Source organism: Panthera tigris, chromosome D3 (genome assembly GCF_018350195.1).
Source record: "Panthera tigris isolate Pti1 chromosome D3, P.tigris_Pti1_mat1.1, whole genome shotgun sequence".
Taxonomy (NCBI): Eukaryota; Metazoa; Chordata; class Mammalia; order Carnivora; family Felidae; genus Panthera; species Panthera tigris.
This window is the reverse complement of record NC_056671.1, coordinates 45,476,216-45,494,758: the sequence shown is the minus strand read 5'-3', so window position 1 is coordinate 45,494,758 and position 18,543 is coordinate 45,476,216. Positions and strand designations below refer to the sequence as shown.

The 18,543-nt window shown below is 36.1% G+C and overlaps 1 protein-coding gene across 3 annotated transcripts in view; it reads right to left on the bottom strand.

The window, feature by feature from the left end:
• The window catches only part of RBBP8 (RB binding protein 8, endonuclease), an 89,853-nt gene that overhangs the window by 2,198 nt on the left and 69,112 nt on the right, over nt 1–18,543 (bottom strand). For all 3 annotated transcript variants that reach the window (XM_042962181.1, XM_042962182.1, XM_042962183.1), the window contains 6 exons: nt 15,088–15,176; nt 14,327–14,444; nt 11,329–11,472; nt 7,405–7,474; nt 4,118–4,214; nt 536–677 (listed from right to left, as the gene is read on the bottom strand). In XM_042962181.1, the coding sequence (XP_042818115.1) occupies nt 536–677; nt 4,118–4,214; nt 7,405–7,474; nt 11,329–11,472; nt 14,327–14,444; nt 15,088–15,176 (660 nt within the window). The remainder of the gene's footprint in view (nt 1–535; nt 678–4,117; nt 4,215–7,404; nt 7,475–11,328; nt 11,473–14,326; nt 14,445–15,087; nt 15,177–18,543) is intronic.

The following is an 18,543-nucleotide window of genomic DNA, read 5'->3' as shown; positions in this document are numbered from 1 at the left end:
AGTTTTGAGAGACAGGGCATGAGTAGGGGAAGGATAGAGAGAGGGAGACACAGAATCTGAAGCAGGCTCCAGGCTCCAAGCTATCAGCACAGAGTCCAACATGGGGCTTGAACTCACAGAGCGCGATATTGTGACCTGAGCTAAAGTCGGACGCTTAACCGACTGAGCCACCCAGGCGCCCCAAGATTCTCTTTTTAACAATACTTTGCTGGCAACTTTTATAATGTTATTATTTTATTAAAAGTCATTTTGATGATAGGATAAAAGAGAAATTTGCTTTCTGAAATTTGAATGATAAACCAGGATAAAGAATATACAACTATATTAAAGTGATTATACACAATCGCTGATTCCAGTGGCATTTACTCAGAGTTAAAGTTAAGCCTTTTATCTTAGGAATTTGTTTTTATGTTACAGAACTAGCCCCTGAGCAGAAGGTAAAGAAAACCATGGGAAAAAAGTCTAATGTTTAGACTTGGGTATATACACTATTTCAAAAAAACTAATTCCAAAATATTATAACCTGTATTCTCACCTCTTTCCATACACGTCTGAGTGGAAGGAAAACCAACTTCCCAGAAATTCTCTGGTGTGTTGGGTGGAATGTAGCGGAATCGGTGTCTTGAGCAGGAAGCCAGCTTCTTTTCTCTTTCTTCTGCTGGAATATCTGCATAATACTGATAATAAAAACTGGTAAGTTTTTCACTTAGAAATAATACATGGACTATTATGCTTATTGATTATAAACTAGAAGCTAAGAAAGCTGTCAAAGTATTCAGCATGCTAGGTAACAACACCCCCTGAAGACAGTATTAGTAATTAATACTAATAGCACTAATGCTGGTCTGTGAAATGTTCGTTCCACAAATGAGAAAAGGAGCTTGGAGCTTGTATCACAATGTGAACCAATATGATGCTTTTTTCATCAATAAAGTCTTATAATACAAAACCAAAAACAAAACCCGCCAGCTTAACTTTACAGTGTGCTTCGTGGCGTAGCCGATCTATACGGTGCAACGTCAACTTTGTTAGGCCAGCAACAAAACTGCATTTTGGCACTTTTCTCAGTTGTTATTCGGATATAACATGTATGTTTTGAAGTAATTTTCTTATTTAGGTTTTTACAAATACAAGTTCAGCTTTGAATGTTGCAGTCTTCAGGACTTCCCCGCTTAAACTATATTTTTCAATTAGGATCAAAGACATAATTATTTCTTGCAACTGCAACCCAAACAACTTGAACTTCATGAAAACAAGGTTAAAACTTGTATGTAAAAAATGTACAGGTCTTTCAAAAACAAAGCAGTAGTGTAAAGTGTAATAGAACACACGACAGGATCACACAATCCAGCCAATCCCACTTTATACTTGAGAAACTGAAAACCAAATTGGTAATTCTACTGGTGATATCATCTGTTGAAAGTGGCAGACTCAGGACTAGAACTTAAGACTGAAGTAAAGATTGTAAATACATTTTTCTTTTACACAAATTAAAGGCTTCTGAGTACTTCTGAAACAACTATTTTGGGGACTATCTTTTTCATCTTTCTCCCTGACAAACCTTTGTTACCTGAGCTTGGACACTGGGGTGGGATGACCTTAGAGAATCATGGTCATCAATCAACTTACAGAAACATTGCCACCAAATTACAAACATACACAAAAGCACCAGTAGGCTGGTGTAGCTATAACACAGCAAGCAACTGGGAGGGTGGTGACCAAAATCAGAGAGGAAGTGGGGTGCCAGAGTTTGCTGTCCTTGATAAGAATGCTGGATCCTATCTAGTTCTTTGTGAGGTGGGAAGACATTTAAGCATTTCAGGTAGAGAAATGACAAGATTTAATTTTTATTCTAAAAAGATCACTAGGGGAAAAAAAAAAAAAAAGACCATTCAATGTTGTGTTAAAAGTACACTGGGAAGACAGAAATTAAGGAGATGCCTGTCCTATCCAAGCCACCCTGTGCTGATGCTCTCAGGCCCAGCCCTGTCCTGCCCCGACACCCCACATTCCTGATTCTCTCTCCCCTCTGGCACACAGGCCAGGAACTGAAGCACCTAGTGCTGACATAAAAAAGACCTTTAATCCCAGGCAATTTCCCCACTGGGGGCAATAAAATCATTAACATCTCAAAAATACCTTGCTTTAAAAGAAAGAAACATTGTGAAGAGACAAGAATAAAAAAGAAAAATGGGGACAGAAGTATATGGGAATTCTCTGTACTTTCTGCTCAAGTTTGCTGTGAATCTAACACTGCTTCTAAAGACTGTTGACTAGTTAAAACAAAACAACACAAGGAAAAAGCACTTAGAAGTTATTTCAATAGTCCAGGCAAGATGAAATGGTGCCTTCGTCCATGGGGTTAGTGGGGGTGACAGTAAGTGGGTGGAAATGGAATACACTTTGAAGGTAGAATTGATGGGATTTGCTGATAGATCTGTTACTGAGAAATGCAAGAAAAGAACAGAGGGTAACTATAAGAGCTTTGGTTTAAGCAGCTAGAAGAATGGACATACAAGAGACTCAAGTGAGGTTTGGGAATCAGAGGTGGAAACTGTTTGCTTTCGGCAGGCTGAAACTTGACATGATTATAATACCTCCACATGTGTATTACATATTCCACAGGTGGAAGAGACACTGGGACACATTTAGGAACCGTATGCATACAGATAGTATTTAAATACACAGGACTGGTAATTTGACTCCTGGTCATGAGAGAGTAACAGGGAACAGACTTATCTCCTATCTTAAACAAGAAAAAAATTGGAATTAAATGTATGAGACAATAGTTTTTAGAGACTGAATAACAGCACAAGCAATGATTCCTGAAAGAAGGAAAGCAAATTAAGTGTTTCTAACACAAGAGCTTTTTTTCTAACTGGCAGTGTAAGAGTCATGGTTATAACTAAAAATTGGGGATTTGCATAGTACAGACCATGTTCTTTAGTTAAGAAATCATGATATGTTCAATTTGTGTTATGAAAACCCATGATATAGATTTTGCTTGCATTGCCAAACTGCCTTCCAAAATAGCGATCTCAATTTACACTTCCACTGGTAGTTAGAGCCTATTTCTCACCAAATCCTTACCTGCACTACAAGCTATCCATATATAACTTTAATCTGCTTGGTTATCAAATTTTCTAGCCCACAGCTGTTAAAAAGAAAATTTAAAGGGGGAACTAAATCGCTAGAGGCAGGCATCTAATACCTAACAGATAGCAAGGGAAGAAATTAAAGAAGCATGTTTCAAGAAAACACAGAACCTGCCTGAGAGATATCTGGTGACAGGAGGATTAGTACCACCTACTTCAATAGTCCAAGACAGACAACGTATAAGAGGAAAACATACTTGTGCTATAAGGATGAAATAGAGCCTGTTCATCACAATTTATTTAAGAAGGAATATTTGGGGAAAAAGTTAAGAGCTTATGGCCATACCACTTATTGAGAAAAAAACATGAATATATCTCATTTCCTGAGAGTGCTGGGGTAAGTAATAAACGTTAAAGTTTCCTGCTAAAATACCAAGGGGTGCCTGAGTGGCTCAGTCAGTTGGGCATCTGACTTTGGCTCAGGTCATGATCTCATGGTTCGTGAGTTTGACTCCTGTGTCGGGATCTGTGCTGACAGCTGGAGCCTGCTTCAGATTCTGTGTCTCCCTCTCTCTCTCTGCCCCTCCCCCACTAGTGCTCTGTTTCTCAAATATAAATAAATGTAAAAACATTTTTTTTTTAAATAAAATATCAGAAATATCCCCAAATAGTTTATATGTAAGAGCCTTTGCTGTAACATAACACCAGGAGAAAAAATTAAAATACAGATAAACACAGGAAAGAAAAATGGCACAAATGTCTTAAGCTGGTAAAAAGAACTAGGGCTTAGGCTCCAGACTTACTTGATGAAAATTTTAGAGAAGTTGAGGGCTTTCATTTTCATCTATTTATATCTTTCAGGTCACAACGAGTATGCTCTTTAATTATTTATCTTGCTATTCCTGGCTCAAACTAGGTTTCTAGATTTTTATCTATGATTTTTAAATCATTCATTTATAATCTTAAAGCCATATTAAAGAAAAAAAAAAAACCCGCCAGACAGTCTTTACATTAGTACTTACAATTTCGCATTCCTTACATGTGTGTCCAAGCAATTTTCTTCTCTCTTCTTTTTTCCGAACTACCTCAATATGAGGAAAATTTTGTAAGCTAGTCTCTCTGGGAGAAAAATGAATTAAATTTAAAAATTAATCCATTTGTTACTACAAAGATCTTTGGTTTAGATTCTTAATTAACAAAGGTGAAGGCCCAGAGGAGAAATAATCCCAAAACATTCACTCATTTTATTTGAAATGCTTATTCAGTATGTTAGAAAATGATTTTTTCATGCATTCTTCATTAAATACTTATTAGGTGCCTACTACTTGTCAGGTATTTTTATGTATATGTTTCTCTAACTGAAAAAATAGAACTATTACTTCCTATTTTTGCCTGAAAATCTGTCTGATTGGCTGAAAATAATACATAAAATAACTTAATTTAAAAAGGAATATTGTATTATTAAAGTCAGGAACTGGTATTCTATAACATAACCAAGAAAGAATAACTACCTCTGTTAACTCAGTTTTCTTAAAGAACCTATATTTCTGGGCTAACCTACTCCCCTCAAAAAAAAAGATTCATCTGTTTACATGTCATCTGTCATTCTCTCCAAAAATTTATTTTGCTGCCTACATTCACCCTGGATTCTTCAAAATGTTAGGAACAATTATTTGCCCTTGTCCTTAAATGGATCAGATCCTATTGAGAACTACTGGAAACCTAGGAAAGGTCAAAGCCACTGAGGTATTAATGAGGTATGGAGTGCTCTGGGAAGAAAAAGCACATTTTTTTTAGCACAGAACTTTTTAATATACTTGTATCCTGCTTTAAGTTTTAAAGCCCAATATAGAAAAGTCCAAACTTCTAAAATAGGTAAATGATGCCTCAAGTGATGGTACATGTATTTGTTTATATTAAAGGCATCCCCAGTGAGCTTAAACAGTCTGACTCACAAAAACTAATTTCTAAAATGACTTGTTGGTAACGTACCCACTTTGAGGTATTTTGATCCTAAGCCCCTCTACTTGGCAAGCACTTTCCGTCAAAAGAAAGCTTTAATCCCTCTATGTCAAAGTATGAGGCTATCGGTCCTTTGGGTCCTTAAACCCAAGAACTCTCAACCTTAGAGCAATCTGTAAATGAAAAGGACAGATAAAAATTGCTTTCTTTCAAACAGCTTATGGAATTTTAAAAGCTTATGTAGAGTACTTTCTGGCCATATCAGATCCTCTCCTCTGAGTATTGTCTATTCTGCTTCTATAGTGTGTTATAATGTTGCAGGGAATCTACTAGTAGACTGGCATCTGTAGCAGACCTCAAAGCATCACCTAAAAGATTACTAAGCTTCTTGTCCCTCATGCAACACAACCCATCTTCCCAGGGTTTGCTAGTATTGTCTGTGAGGAAAGAAACAATGCTGACTCTGAGACTTTCACCATACCCATGCATCACACCCACCTCCTGCATTTCCAGCTATCTAATGGTTTCAGCATAAATAAAACTACTCATATTTATTTGAAATGACAGTTCTTCCTTTGCAATCCTAGTTCAAGGAGTCTATCCCAAAGACACACAAAATTATGAAAAGAGAATGTACAATGTTATTCAATGCAGCATTCTGTTAGCATAACTGTAAACACCCCAAATACCCATTACTAAGGAATCAACTATGGTATCATCAATAAAGTACTATTATACTAAAAAAAGTAACTAAAAAAAGAAATGAAGAATATCACTATATGCTATTTTTATTTATTCATTTTAATATTTTATTTTTGAGAGACAGAGCGTCAGCAGGAAGGGGCAGAGGGAGGGAGACACAGAATCCGAAGCAGGCTCCAGGTTCCGAGATGTCAGCACAGATCCTGATGTGGGGCTTGAATTCAAGAACCATGAGATCATGACCTGAGCCGAAGTTGGGCGCTTAACCGACTGAGCCACCCAGGTGCCTCCACTATATGCTATTATGAGTGATTTCTAGGATACAAACTTAAATGAAAAAAGCAAAAGCAGAATAGAGAAAAGTACATATAGCATTCTACCATTTGTCTAAGGGGAAAGAGAATGATAATATATTTCTGTATAGATATTTACTTTTATTTTTTAAAATGGATTGAAAACCATAATTTTTAACAAATGGGATAGGGAGCTAACAGGTAAAGGGGACAATGTTAGAAGCTAGACTTATCTGAATATACCTTGTCTGATACTGCGTACACAATTTACATAACTTAAAAAAAGAATTAAAAAGAAAAAGAAAAAATAATTCCTAAAAAATTCAAAAGCAAAATAAAACAAACCTAGACAATGAGTTGGTGGTATACCTACACAAAAAATAATTATTCCAAATGGCTTTAAAATATGGTGACTGGACATTTATAATAGACATATTTTTTTCATTTTTAGAATTTATATTGTATGAAAAGATGGCAGATAACACGACACAGCTTAAGAACAAAAAAACCCACAAAGACATGTTAAGCCATTTTCATAAACCATATTATTGATGATAATTTATATTATTCTGAGACTGCTCTAAATATTAAAGAATAAAGTTAAAGGAGAAATTTTGTTGGTAGCACTGAAAAGTGAAATTTTCAGGAAAGGGAAAGTAGATACAGATGTAAGAAGAGGTTACATAAAAATCCTGTAGTTCTGAACCTGAAATGGAGCTATTGGTGTGAAAAAGTATAGTTATCTTAAAAAACAAAATGAAACAAAAACCTTATTCCTAATTCTGTCCACCACCTAAAAGATCTACAATGACTAACTGTAGCAATGAGCAACACTAGTGGTTAGACTAAATTTGTTTTTCACTAAAAGAAACCAGGGCTCCTGAAAAAATGGCAGATTCCAGGGTTCTCTAGGAAGAGAGCCTAGAACATGATATACCAGAAGCAAGCAAGCTAGGAAAGACTGGGGTAGTGCTCATTCAAAGAGACTGGGGCCAAGATGTGGCAATACAATCTGAGTATAAATAATTGTAAGAGACTGAAACACATGAAATATTTAAATCCATGAGTTCATAATGACACCACAAATAAAAACTCCCTAGTCATATTTGGGATGCTAGGGTACTATTTCTTTGGAGAACTGGTAAATAAAGGAAAAGAATTCAGCATTTAGCAATAAAACGACAGCTCTTATCTGTTAGAGTCTTACAGGTATCAATAAAAACGTATCTTAGCCTGTCAGATCTCTAAAATTCTCAACAGAAATCAAAATACAGGGGCGCCTGGCTGGCTCAGTCAGAGGAGCACTGTTGTACTTCCCGTCACATTGCTGGTATTAATCAGGACCAACTTACCTTTCATCACCTTTAAAATATGGCTCCACAAATGCTTTCTGTTTGACTTTATCTTGTTTATCACCATGAGCTGTAAACAAACACACATAAAGGAAAAGAATCAAGCATTTAATTATAACACAAACTGAATGCAGAACTGAGAAATAGCTTTTTTGGAACAAAATTAACCTATATCAAAACTTCCATTCTAATTGAATTTCCTTCTCTAGGCTCCTGGGCAATTTGTTTAAATTTCTGTAACTAATTTTTTGTTTCTTTTTCATCTGCATAATGATGAGGTGCTGATTATCTTGTTTACCTCAGAATTACTACAGATAAAAACACGCACCTATAAAACTTAGACTTAAAAACTATATATACAAGTACCTGTACACACGTGTAGATTATATATAAAAGTATTTTAGACTTCAAAAGATCTACTTCGATGCTCATTTTCATTTGGTACCAAACACAATAACAAGGCAGCTTTTCATATGTTTCACTTATTAGTGCAGCTGATTTTTTTTTTTAGTAAGCTCTTTGCCCAACACGGTGCTCAAACTCATGACCCTGAGATCAAAAGCTGCATGTTCCACCAACTGAGCCAATCAGACGCCCTAGTCTTGATTTTTATAATGTGTCTTTGAGGTAGATTAAGTAGGAGACAGAGGTTAAAGAATTTTATCAGAAAATTAGAGATAAGAACTAAAGTTCATGGACCTGAATCTCAAGTTGTATGGACCCAAACAGCCAACTGCTATTGTCTATTCAAATAGTCCAAATTTACCAAGCATTGTTCTAAGTTCTGGACATGCAATGTCCAACAAGAGAAACCAGGTCTCTTGCCCTCATGGAGTTTATACCACAGAGAGGGAAACAGACATTAAGTAGACAGTTAAGGCTTATCTGAGGAAGGACATAGAAAGTAGTAACTGATGAATAAAAAGAAGCAGCCACAAGAAGCAGGAGTGGAGAATATTCTAGGTAAAGGTCTTGAGATGGGAAAAAGTATGGGATGTTATAAGAACTAATAAAAGGCCAGTGTGGTTGAGATTTAGCAAAGAAAGGTAAGTGTTAGGAAAGATGAGATTGAAGAGGTGGGCAAGTACCAGATCATGATGGGCCCTGGAGGCCAAAAGGAGTTTGAATTTTGTTGTGAATGCAATAGAGTGCACTGAAGACTTCTGAAAAGAATCTACTTTATTACAGGCAACACACTGATTTTAAGTATACTAGGATTAATTCTGACAAATGTACACTCCAGTGCAACTACCACCTAAATCAAGGGGTACATAGAACTTCCATCCCCCCTGGAAGTTTCCTCCTATTCCTTTGCTTCTCAAGCACAAGAATGTTCTCTGATGTTTCTCCTCCCCCACTATGGAGGGATGATTTCTACCACCACAGCTTAGTTATACCTGTTTTAGAACTCTGTATTAATGGATTTACATAGTATGTATTCTTGTCCATCTTTTGGACTTTTTTAGCTCAACAGGTTTGGGCAATTCATTGTTGAGTCTAGGACCCTCCTTTTTGTTGACAGATAGTATTCCATTATATGAGTTTACCACAATTCATAATCATCTGTTGATGGACATCTGGGTTGTCTCCAGTTTTGAGCTACTACAAATAGCAATGCTATGAACATTTCTGAACACAATCTTTTGTGAATGTGTTTTCATTTTTCTTGTCTATATACCTGGCAGTGGAATTGCTGGGTCATAGGGCGAGTGTATACATAACTTTATACAAAACTGACAAACCTCAATAAAGCTGTTAAAAAAAATCTTGCTGAACTCTTTTCCACAGTACGATTTTATATCCCCACCAGCAAAGTATGAGAGTTCCAATTGTTCTTCACCTCTGCTAATGCTGGATATTATCAGACTTTAAAACCAGTTCAGCGGATGTGCAGTGGTATCTCAGTCCCTCATGTCCAATAATGTTGAGGACATTTACATGTGCTTACTGGACATCCAAATACCTTTCAGTGAAGGTTTTTAAAAGTGAGAAGATAATGCAATCCAATTTACATTTAAAATAGAGTTTTGTCAACTCTGAATTCTTTATGATACAGAGATGCTATGGGCTTCCTGTGGGGCATTCTGCAGTGATCCAAAGATTCTGATTCCTCTCATTTCAAGTGATCCTGTGGCGGTCACTTTGTGTTTTGTAAAACAAATGAACTTTCAATCTGTGAAAGAAAGACCTTTTAAGGGTGCGAACCCCAGAGGTCAGAGCTTGATATGCTTCTTTTTTTCTTCTTTTTTCTAAAATGTTTGCTTATTTTTGAGAGAGTGAATGAGACGTGGGTTGGTGGTGGTGCCTGTACAGAGGATCTGAAGTGGGCTCTGAGCAGCTGACAGCAGACAGCCTGATGCAGGGCTCAAATTCACATGAACCATGAGATCATGACCTGAGCCAAAGGGATGCTTAAGGGACTGAGCCACCCAGGCGCCCCTAGGCTGTATTTTTTTAAAACTGATGGAAGCACAAAGAAAACATCATCAAGACAGACTACCATAGCAGAAGGTGTTCTCATTTATAACCTTTGCACTAGACTAAAAGTTCTTTTTTACTTACAACAAGAAAATGAGACATTTAGGAAGAATTTTAACTAACTTTCAATTCAGATTATCTGCTTAAGAGTTTCACTTATTCTTCTTTTGATTACTATCCTACATTATAAACTACTGTTTCTGATGAAAAGAATTTCTTTAATTTTTTTAAGAGAGAGAGTGAGAGCATGAATGGGGCAGGGGCAGAGGGAGAGAGAATCTTAAGCAGGGGCCATGCTTATTAGCATGGAGCCCAACGCGGGGCTCGATCTCATGACCTGAAATCATGACCTGAAATCATGACCTGAAATCATGACCTGAAATCATGACCTGAGCTGAATTCAGGAATCAGATACTCAACCGACTAAGCCACCCAGGCATCCCTAATAAAAAGAGTTTTAAGGGGCACCTGGATGGCTCAGTCAGTTAAGCATCTGACTTCAGCTCAGGTCATGATCTCGTGGGCTGTGAGTTTGAGCCCCGTGTAAGGCTCTGTGCTGACAGCTCAGAGCCTGGAGCCTGCTTCAGATTGTGTCTGTCTCTCTCTCTCTCTCTCTCTCTCTGCCCCTCCCCCACTCATGCTCTGTCTCTCTCTCTCTCAAAAATAAATAAACATTAAAAAAAAAAAAGAATTCTAAAAAGACACTGATACATGTAGCTACATTATTTTGTCTGGGAAGGTAAAGCATTCAAACAAAGTTAGTCTGAATTTTCTGCAAAACTTTCTCCTCCCATTCTATTACAATGATTAACTTATTACTTAATAAAGAACCTTTTCAAAACTTTTACAAACATTATGTGTAAGTTATATAAACAAATTCATAGTATTCAATCAATTTCTTAGTTTTGATGAATACTTTATGGTCATATGTTAACATAAGGGGAAACTGAATGAAAGGTACAGGGAATCATCTGAAGTATTTTTTGTAACACTTTTATTGGTCTGCAACTATCTCAAAAGAAAACTATCTAAAAGAAACTTATACAAGAAATAGGAAATTTTAGGGCCACCTGGATGGCTCAATCAGTTAAGCGTCCAACTTCAGCTTAGATCATGATCTCGTGGTTTGAGCCCCACATCGGGCTTTGTGTTAACAGCTCAGAACCTGGAGCCTGCTTCAGATTCTGTGTCTCCCTCTCTCTCTGCCCCTCCCCTTCTTGTGTTCTTTCTCTCTCTCTCTCAGAAAATAAATAAACATTAAAAAAAAGAAATATGAAATTTTAATTGTTAATTTAATTGTTAATTTTAATTGTTAATACATACCTCATACATACCTACCTACCTACCTACCTACCTACCTACCTACCTACCTCATCAAGCTTGGTGATTTAATTTACTGAACTTAGTATAATTGAGAAGCCATAATTAGAAAGAAAATAGCCTTACTGTTTGGTTTCTTTGTGGTAGTCGACAATTCCTCTTCTTCAGCTGCTGCCTGGGGAAAGCTATCTGCCAAACAGGATTCATATTCTTCATGTGTTGTCCGATCAAACATATCTTCCAAGCTATCATTCATTTTTCTTTCTCCATCTATGTAAAAGAGCTTTGGCTTAGGGCAACAAGCAAGCTTTTTGCTTTCTACATAGACCAATATGAAACTTATAGTAACTGCCACAAGATAAACTGGTCTCCGATGTACACGAGGCAACAGTAAATCCCCAAGCCTAGGTAGTTACTGTATTTACAAAGACTTTATGTTAGGGCTTTAAATGTCCTTTACTCATACGCAGAGAATGCTTTTTGTTGTTGTCATTACAAACATTAAAAAACTTTTTCTATTAGTCCATGTATAATTCATACTGCACTAAAATGAGTCCTATCAAAAAACTGTGAGGAACAGAAAATGCATCAGAATGATGAAAAATATGAAGCTTAATAAATAAGATATGTATAAATAGTGGACATTCAAATCTATACAACCTTGCTCATCTGCTTAATTTTATGCCACCATTAACACTTGGTAATTTAGTATTAATAAAAGGAACAAATTCCTTATTTGATATGCTAAGTGCTAAATTCATCTTCAGAGTACTAACTACATTTCTCACTATATAATCACATTTTGAAAAATAGCAGTTTACTAAAAAACAGAAATAGATCCAGTTGGCCAACAAACATGATAGAGCAGAAGCCTGCCAAGATTACTCTCTATAAAATAACTACAACTTCCCTAATCCATGGTGCTGCAGCACCCTTACCCTGTTTTATCTTTCTCCACAACTTATCATCTATCATACTCCACATTTGTTTCCCCTTAAATTAGAAAGCATTTCCATGAAGTAGGTACCTTTGTTCTGTTTATTATTTCCAGTTTCTGAAACACTTCCCTTTATAGAACTGCAGCTCTGTATTTACTGAATGATTAAACAATTTTTTTTTTTACATTGAGGATCAAATTTGTAAGTAATATGCAACTTCTACGTGCCAGGCAGTGTGCTAGGTATCCCAAGTACTCTGTATATACTGCTAGTAAATCACAATGTTAAGTCACTACTTCATGGGTTTTTTTTAATGTTCAAAAATCTTGGTAAGTAATCTCCACATCCATCGTGTGGCTGAAACTCACAACCCTGAGATTAAAAGTCACATGCTCTACCGACTGATCCAGCCAGGCACCCCCCTAGTTTATGTTGGTGGTCTGACTTTTTTTTTTTTTTTTTTTTTTTTTAAAGTAGGGCTCCATGCACAACATGGGCCTTGAACTCACAACCCTAAGAGTGAAAGTCGCATGCTCTACTGACTGAACCATACCTGTTGGTCTGATTTCTGACTTGAAATACTTGAAAACATAGATTATAGATTATATCCTCATTAATTTTCCTGGACCACAGAAACTACGAAAGCTAAGAATATGACTGTTGTGTTTTAATCCCTAAGTTATCAGAGTGATTTATTATATAGCAATAGTATGCACAATATCTATGTAGCCAAAACTATTTCCACTCATTAGTTCAAATTCTAACCTTACTTCCACATGATTCTTGCTTCAAACATATTTGGGAAACTATCATATTCTTTGAAGTGACCTGATACATTTGAAGCCACAGTAGTCAGTGCTCGCTTTGGCAGCACATATACTGAAGCCACAGTAGTCATATTTTAGTTTTGCCTTTTTTCTTTTTTTTTCAATAATATTAGGAGCTGGTACCAGAACAAAGTAATCTTAAAAGCAAAGTACCTTCTGAAGAAGAAAGTTACCTTAGTGTTGTTCACTATAAAAGGACAATAAATCACTGTTAAAGGTTTTTTTCTGTTTATAGGTACTGTCCTCTCAATGTAAGCAGCTAGCTATTTGGTCATGCAGTTACTCATTCCGAAAGAACAAAGAATTAAGGCACAGACTACTACAATTTTTTCTCACTTACTGCAGTTAGGGCAGCAAGAGATAAAGTGTTTCAAAAAAAAAAAAAAGCAAGGACAAGACTGGCTTCAGCCCTGGGCAGGTAGACTAAAGAATATTCAGAAGAAGATAGGGAATGTACATATAGTCTGAATGTCCTCAGTTTCTAACAGCTGATCACTGGAGAGTGTCCTTGCTTTTTGCACTGCATCCCCCGTGGCAGGTCTTAACCCCTTAATACATAAGGGTGTAAGTGACACTATTCCTGTCTAGTTGCTCTCACGCCATACACATCTGTAGTTAGGAGTGTTGCTAAGGTGGTGCCAACCAAAATCCTTCCATTGTTCCCACCTCTTTTGGAAAATCAAGGCTCTAGATGAAGACTTAAGTTCTTACAAAAGGCTGTAGACCCCTAATTTGGCCAAATCCCCTTTCCTGTAGAAGCAAAATATGGCAGAGTAGCTCAGTATATACACCATTATTCTTGGTTAACTGCTAATTTGCAAATCTATACAAATACTTCTCGGTAGACTCTCCCCTTTTTACCCTATAAATTACTCTGGAAATTCATATTTCTGAAACAGGACTCTCAAGATTTCCTTTTACAAAATAGATCTAGAGATAATTACCAGAGATCAGCAAATTTTTTCTTAAAGGGTCAGAGAGGAAATATTTTAGGCCTGAGGGCCCAATAAGGTCTGCAGCTACTACTCAACTCTGCTATGGTACCATGCAAGCAGCCATAGGCAATACATAAACAAATAACTGAGGCTGTGTTCCAATAAAACTTTATTTACAAAACAGGCAGCTGACTGCTGAACCTTGGAAACAATTTAAATTTTTTCTGGGAAAAAAAATATTTTGGCTAAAGATTTTTTTCCCTTGAAATAATGAAAGTGAGCTTTACTAAGAAAAATCTAATATTATTAAAAGATGAAAATCCTGGTTTACGGTGAAGAGGTCACTTGTGGTCATCAATGTAATGGTATGACTATAAACTTCCCTCCACATTTTTATTAAATTAAAAAAAAAATCAAATCTTACTTGGACTTTTCTCTCCCTTTTGTTCTTGCTTCTTCATTTTTAGAAGCACCGTTTCACTAACCAATGTGCAGTCCGTGTCCACTGTCTCTCCTCCTGCTAATCGTGACTGACTGCCATCCTAAATATTTAAAAATTCAAAAATTTTAACAATTATCCTGCATGACCTTATATTTATGTTTTTAAAATTTTGGTATAATATACACACCATGAAATTGACCATTTTAACCATATTTTAAGTGTATACTTCAGCATTAAGTTATATTTATTTTTACCCTTTAGGAATATACATAGATTTATACATATATGCCTGTGAAGTATTTTAGCTTCAACGTACAAGCATCTTCTCTCAAGCCTATGAAAAGAAAGCCTGCTGCCAAGGGAAGGGAGAGGTACGCTCCATTGAACTCCCTGAGCCTCTCCTCCCTTCCTCTCCAGCCTGCCTCACAGTAACGAACATCAGCGTACACAAAGAACAATTTATACTGCAGCAGCAGTGAAATACTTCAGGAATATGGTACCAAGTGAAAAAGAATTTCTTAAACTACACAGAACCTAAATACAAGGCAAAAGAGTTATTACCAAAAACATCATAAAGTTAGAAGAAAAAGCATTTTTCTTTCTTAGTTTTCTGAATGAGTAAATGCAGGTTTTAAGCAGTATGTAATCGATTATGTTACGGTCACAGAGTGAGTTAGGAGAGGAAGGTAACTAACAACTTACTAGAATAACCACATGTGCTTTGGTTTTATTTTCTAACTTACCTTTGTATCTATTACAGTAATATCCATTTTATATTGAGAAAGGTCTGCTCCTGGATCTATGCTCCACTGGTTATTTTCAAAGGATACATCTTCAATAAGGAGAAAAAAATAGAATTAAAAATGGATTTTAAAAATTCTTAAACCATTATGGGATCCACAAATGGGAGAAAGGATTTGAAAATCATGTATCTGCTAAAGAGACTATCTAGGACATAGAGAATATAAAGAAGTCTTACAACTCAATAATAAGAAAAATACTCCAATTGAAAATGAGCAAAGGATCTGAACAGACAATCCCTTCAAAGAAGATACACAAATGGCCAAAAAGCAAACGATAAGATGTTCTACAGCATTAGCCAGCAGGGAAAGGCAAATCATAACCACTATGATATACTACTTCACATGCAGTAGGATGGCTAGAGTAAAAAAAACAGATAATAACAAGCATTGGTGAGAATGTGGAGAGTGGGATCCTCATGTGCTAGTAGCCACTTTGGAAAGCAGACGGTTCCTCAAAAGGTTAAACAGAGTTAGCATATGGCCCAACAATTCTTCTCCTATGTAACTCAAGAAAAATGAAAAGATACATCTACATAAAATTGTAAGTCAACAGCTATGCTCATAGCAGCATTATTTGTAATAATGAAAAAAATGAAAGTAAAATTAAGTCACAAAAGAGCATATATTATATGATTCCATTTATATGAAAACTCCAGAGTAGGCAAATCTATAGAGACAGAGGGTAGATTAGTGGTTGCCTAGGATTGGGGAAGAGGGGAGGAATGCAGAATGATTGGTAATGGGTATTGCTCTTTATTTAGAAAAAATTTTTAACTTAAGTATAATTAACATACACTGTTACATTAGTTTCAGCTGTGCAATATGATTCCGCAATTCTATACACTTCTCAGTGCTCATAAGATAAGCATACTCTTAATCCCTTTCATCTATTTCACTCATTCCCCACCCCTCTCCTCTCCTCTGGCTACCATCAGTTTGATCTCTGTGTTTAAGAGTCTTTTGGTTTTGCCTCTTCTGTTTGTTTTACTTCTTAAATTCTACATATAAGAGAAATCATATGGTATTTGTCTTTCTCTGACTTATTTCACTTAACATTATACCAAGTCCATCCATGTTGTTGCAAATGGCAAGATCTCATTCTTTTTTATGGCTGAATATTCTACTGTACATACATAACCACATCTTTTTTTTATCCATTATCTATGGATACTTGGATTGCTTTCATATCGGCCATGGTAAATAATAATATAATAAACATAGGGGTGCATAGATCTTTTAGAATTAGTATTTTTATTTCTTTTAAGTAAATAAATACCCAGTAGTGGAAATATTGGATCATATGGTAATTCTGTTTTTAATTTTTTGAGGAACCTCCATACCATTTTCCAAAGTAGCTGTACCTGTGGAGAAAAGGGAACCCTCTTGCACTGTTGGCGGGAATGCAAACTGGTGAAGCCGCTCTGGAAAACAGCTTGGAGGTTCCTCAAAAAATTAAAAATAGATCTACTCTATGACCCAGCAATAGCACTGCTGGGAATTTACCCAAGGGATACAGGAGTGCTAATGCATAGGGGCACTTGTACCCCAATGTTTATAGCAGCACTTTCAACAATAGCCAAATTATGGAAAGAGCCTAAATGTCCATCAATTGACGAATGGATAAAGAAGATGTGGTTTATATATACAATGGAATAGTACTTGGCAATGAGAAAGAATGAAATATGGTCTTTTGTAGCAATGTGGATGGAACTGGAGAGTGTTATGCTAAGTGAAATAAGTCAGGCAGAAAAAGACAGATACCATACGTTTTCACTCATATGTGGATCCTGAGAAACTTAACAGAAGACCATGGGGGAGGGGAAGGGTGGAAAAAAGGATACAGAGAGGGAGGGAGGCAAACCATAAGAGACTCTTAAATACTGAGAACAAACTGAGGGTTGATGGGGGGTGGGGGAGAGGGGAAAGTGGGTGATGGGCATTGAGGAGGGCACCTGTTGGGATGAGCACTGGGTATGGTATGGAAACCAATTTGACAATAAATTGTGTGTGTGTGTGTGTGTGTGTGTGTGTGTGTGTATGTGTGTATATATATATACATATACACGTGTACATGTATATATATACATGTACACATGTATATATATATACGTATACGTGTATATATATACATGTATACGTGTATACGTATATATATATATATACATATACATGTATACATGTATACGTATATATATATACACACACACATACACACACACACATATATATGTATATATATATAAAGAAATTCGTTAGAAAAAGTAATCTTTTACCTTGAGCTCTTGTTTTCCTTCTGAAAAGTATGTGTAGTTAATTTTTGTGAAAGGCCCTTTCCATTTTATTTTACAAATAAAAGATGTGCTAATTAAAAAAAAAAAAAAAACAAAAAAAGAAACAAAGTAGCTGTACCAATTTGCATTCCTACCAATAGTGCATGAGGGTTCCTTTTGCTCTATGTCTTTGCCAGTACTTGTTATGTTTTTTATTTTAGCCATTCTAACAGGTATAAAGTGATATCTCATTGTGGTTTTAATTTGCATTTCCCTGATGGTTAGTGATACTGAACATCTTTTCATGCGTCTGTTGGTGATCCATATGCCTTCTTGAAAAAGCTGTCTACTCAGGTCCTCTGTCCCTCACCTTTTATTTTAGAGAGAGAGAGACAATCTCAAGCAGGCTCCACACTTGGTGCAGAGCCTGATGTGGGGCTCGATCCCCCGACCCTGTGATCATGACCTGAGCTGAAATCAAGAGTTGGATGCTCAACCGAGTGAGCCACCCTGGCACCCCTCTCTGCCCATTTTTAAACTGAATTATTTGCTTTTTTTGGTGTTGAGCTGTGTGAGTTCTTCACACATTTTGCATATTAACTTAATGGGTAGTGTTCTTTCTGAGGTGATGAAAATGTTCTAAACTTAGACTACAATGACAGCTGCACAACTCTGTGAGGATATACGTAAATGAACTGTACACTTGAATGAGTGATTTTTGTATCAAAAATTGTTTTAAAAGTTAAAACTGTAACACTGTGTAGTTTTCAATGCATGTGGGCATACATGATAACTACATAAAGCACAGCCACAGAACACAAAGTGGCAAAATTAACTTTACGTAGATTGAGAAAGATTATGCAGGTATACTATAATCCCTAGAGCAACCATGAACAAAAACCCAAAATCAAAAATGTAAAAGAAAATCAGAAGTGAGAGTGAAAAAAGGTTTTTCATACAGAAACTGAAACTTTCTGAAAAAACAAAGCGTTTTAGTTGGAAGAACAACTAAAGAATGTGCTTCAAGAAAAAAAGAAAATAAACCCAGAATGAAGGAAACACTTTGCAAAGAAGAATAAAAGAAAAAATACTGCATATGAAGTACAGAAAAATTTCGTAGCCAAAA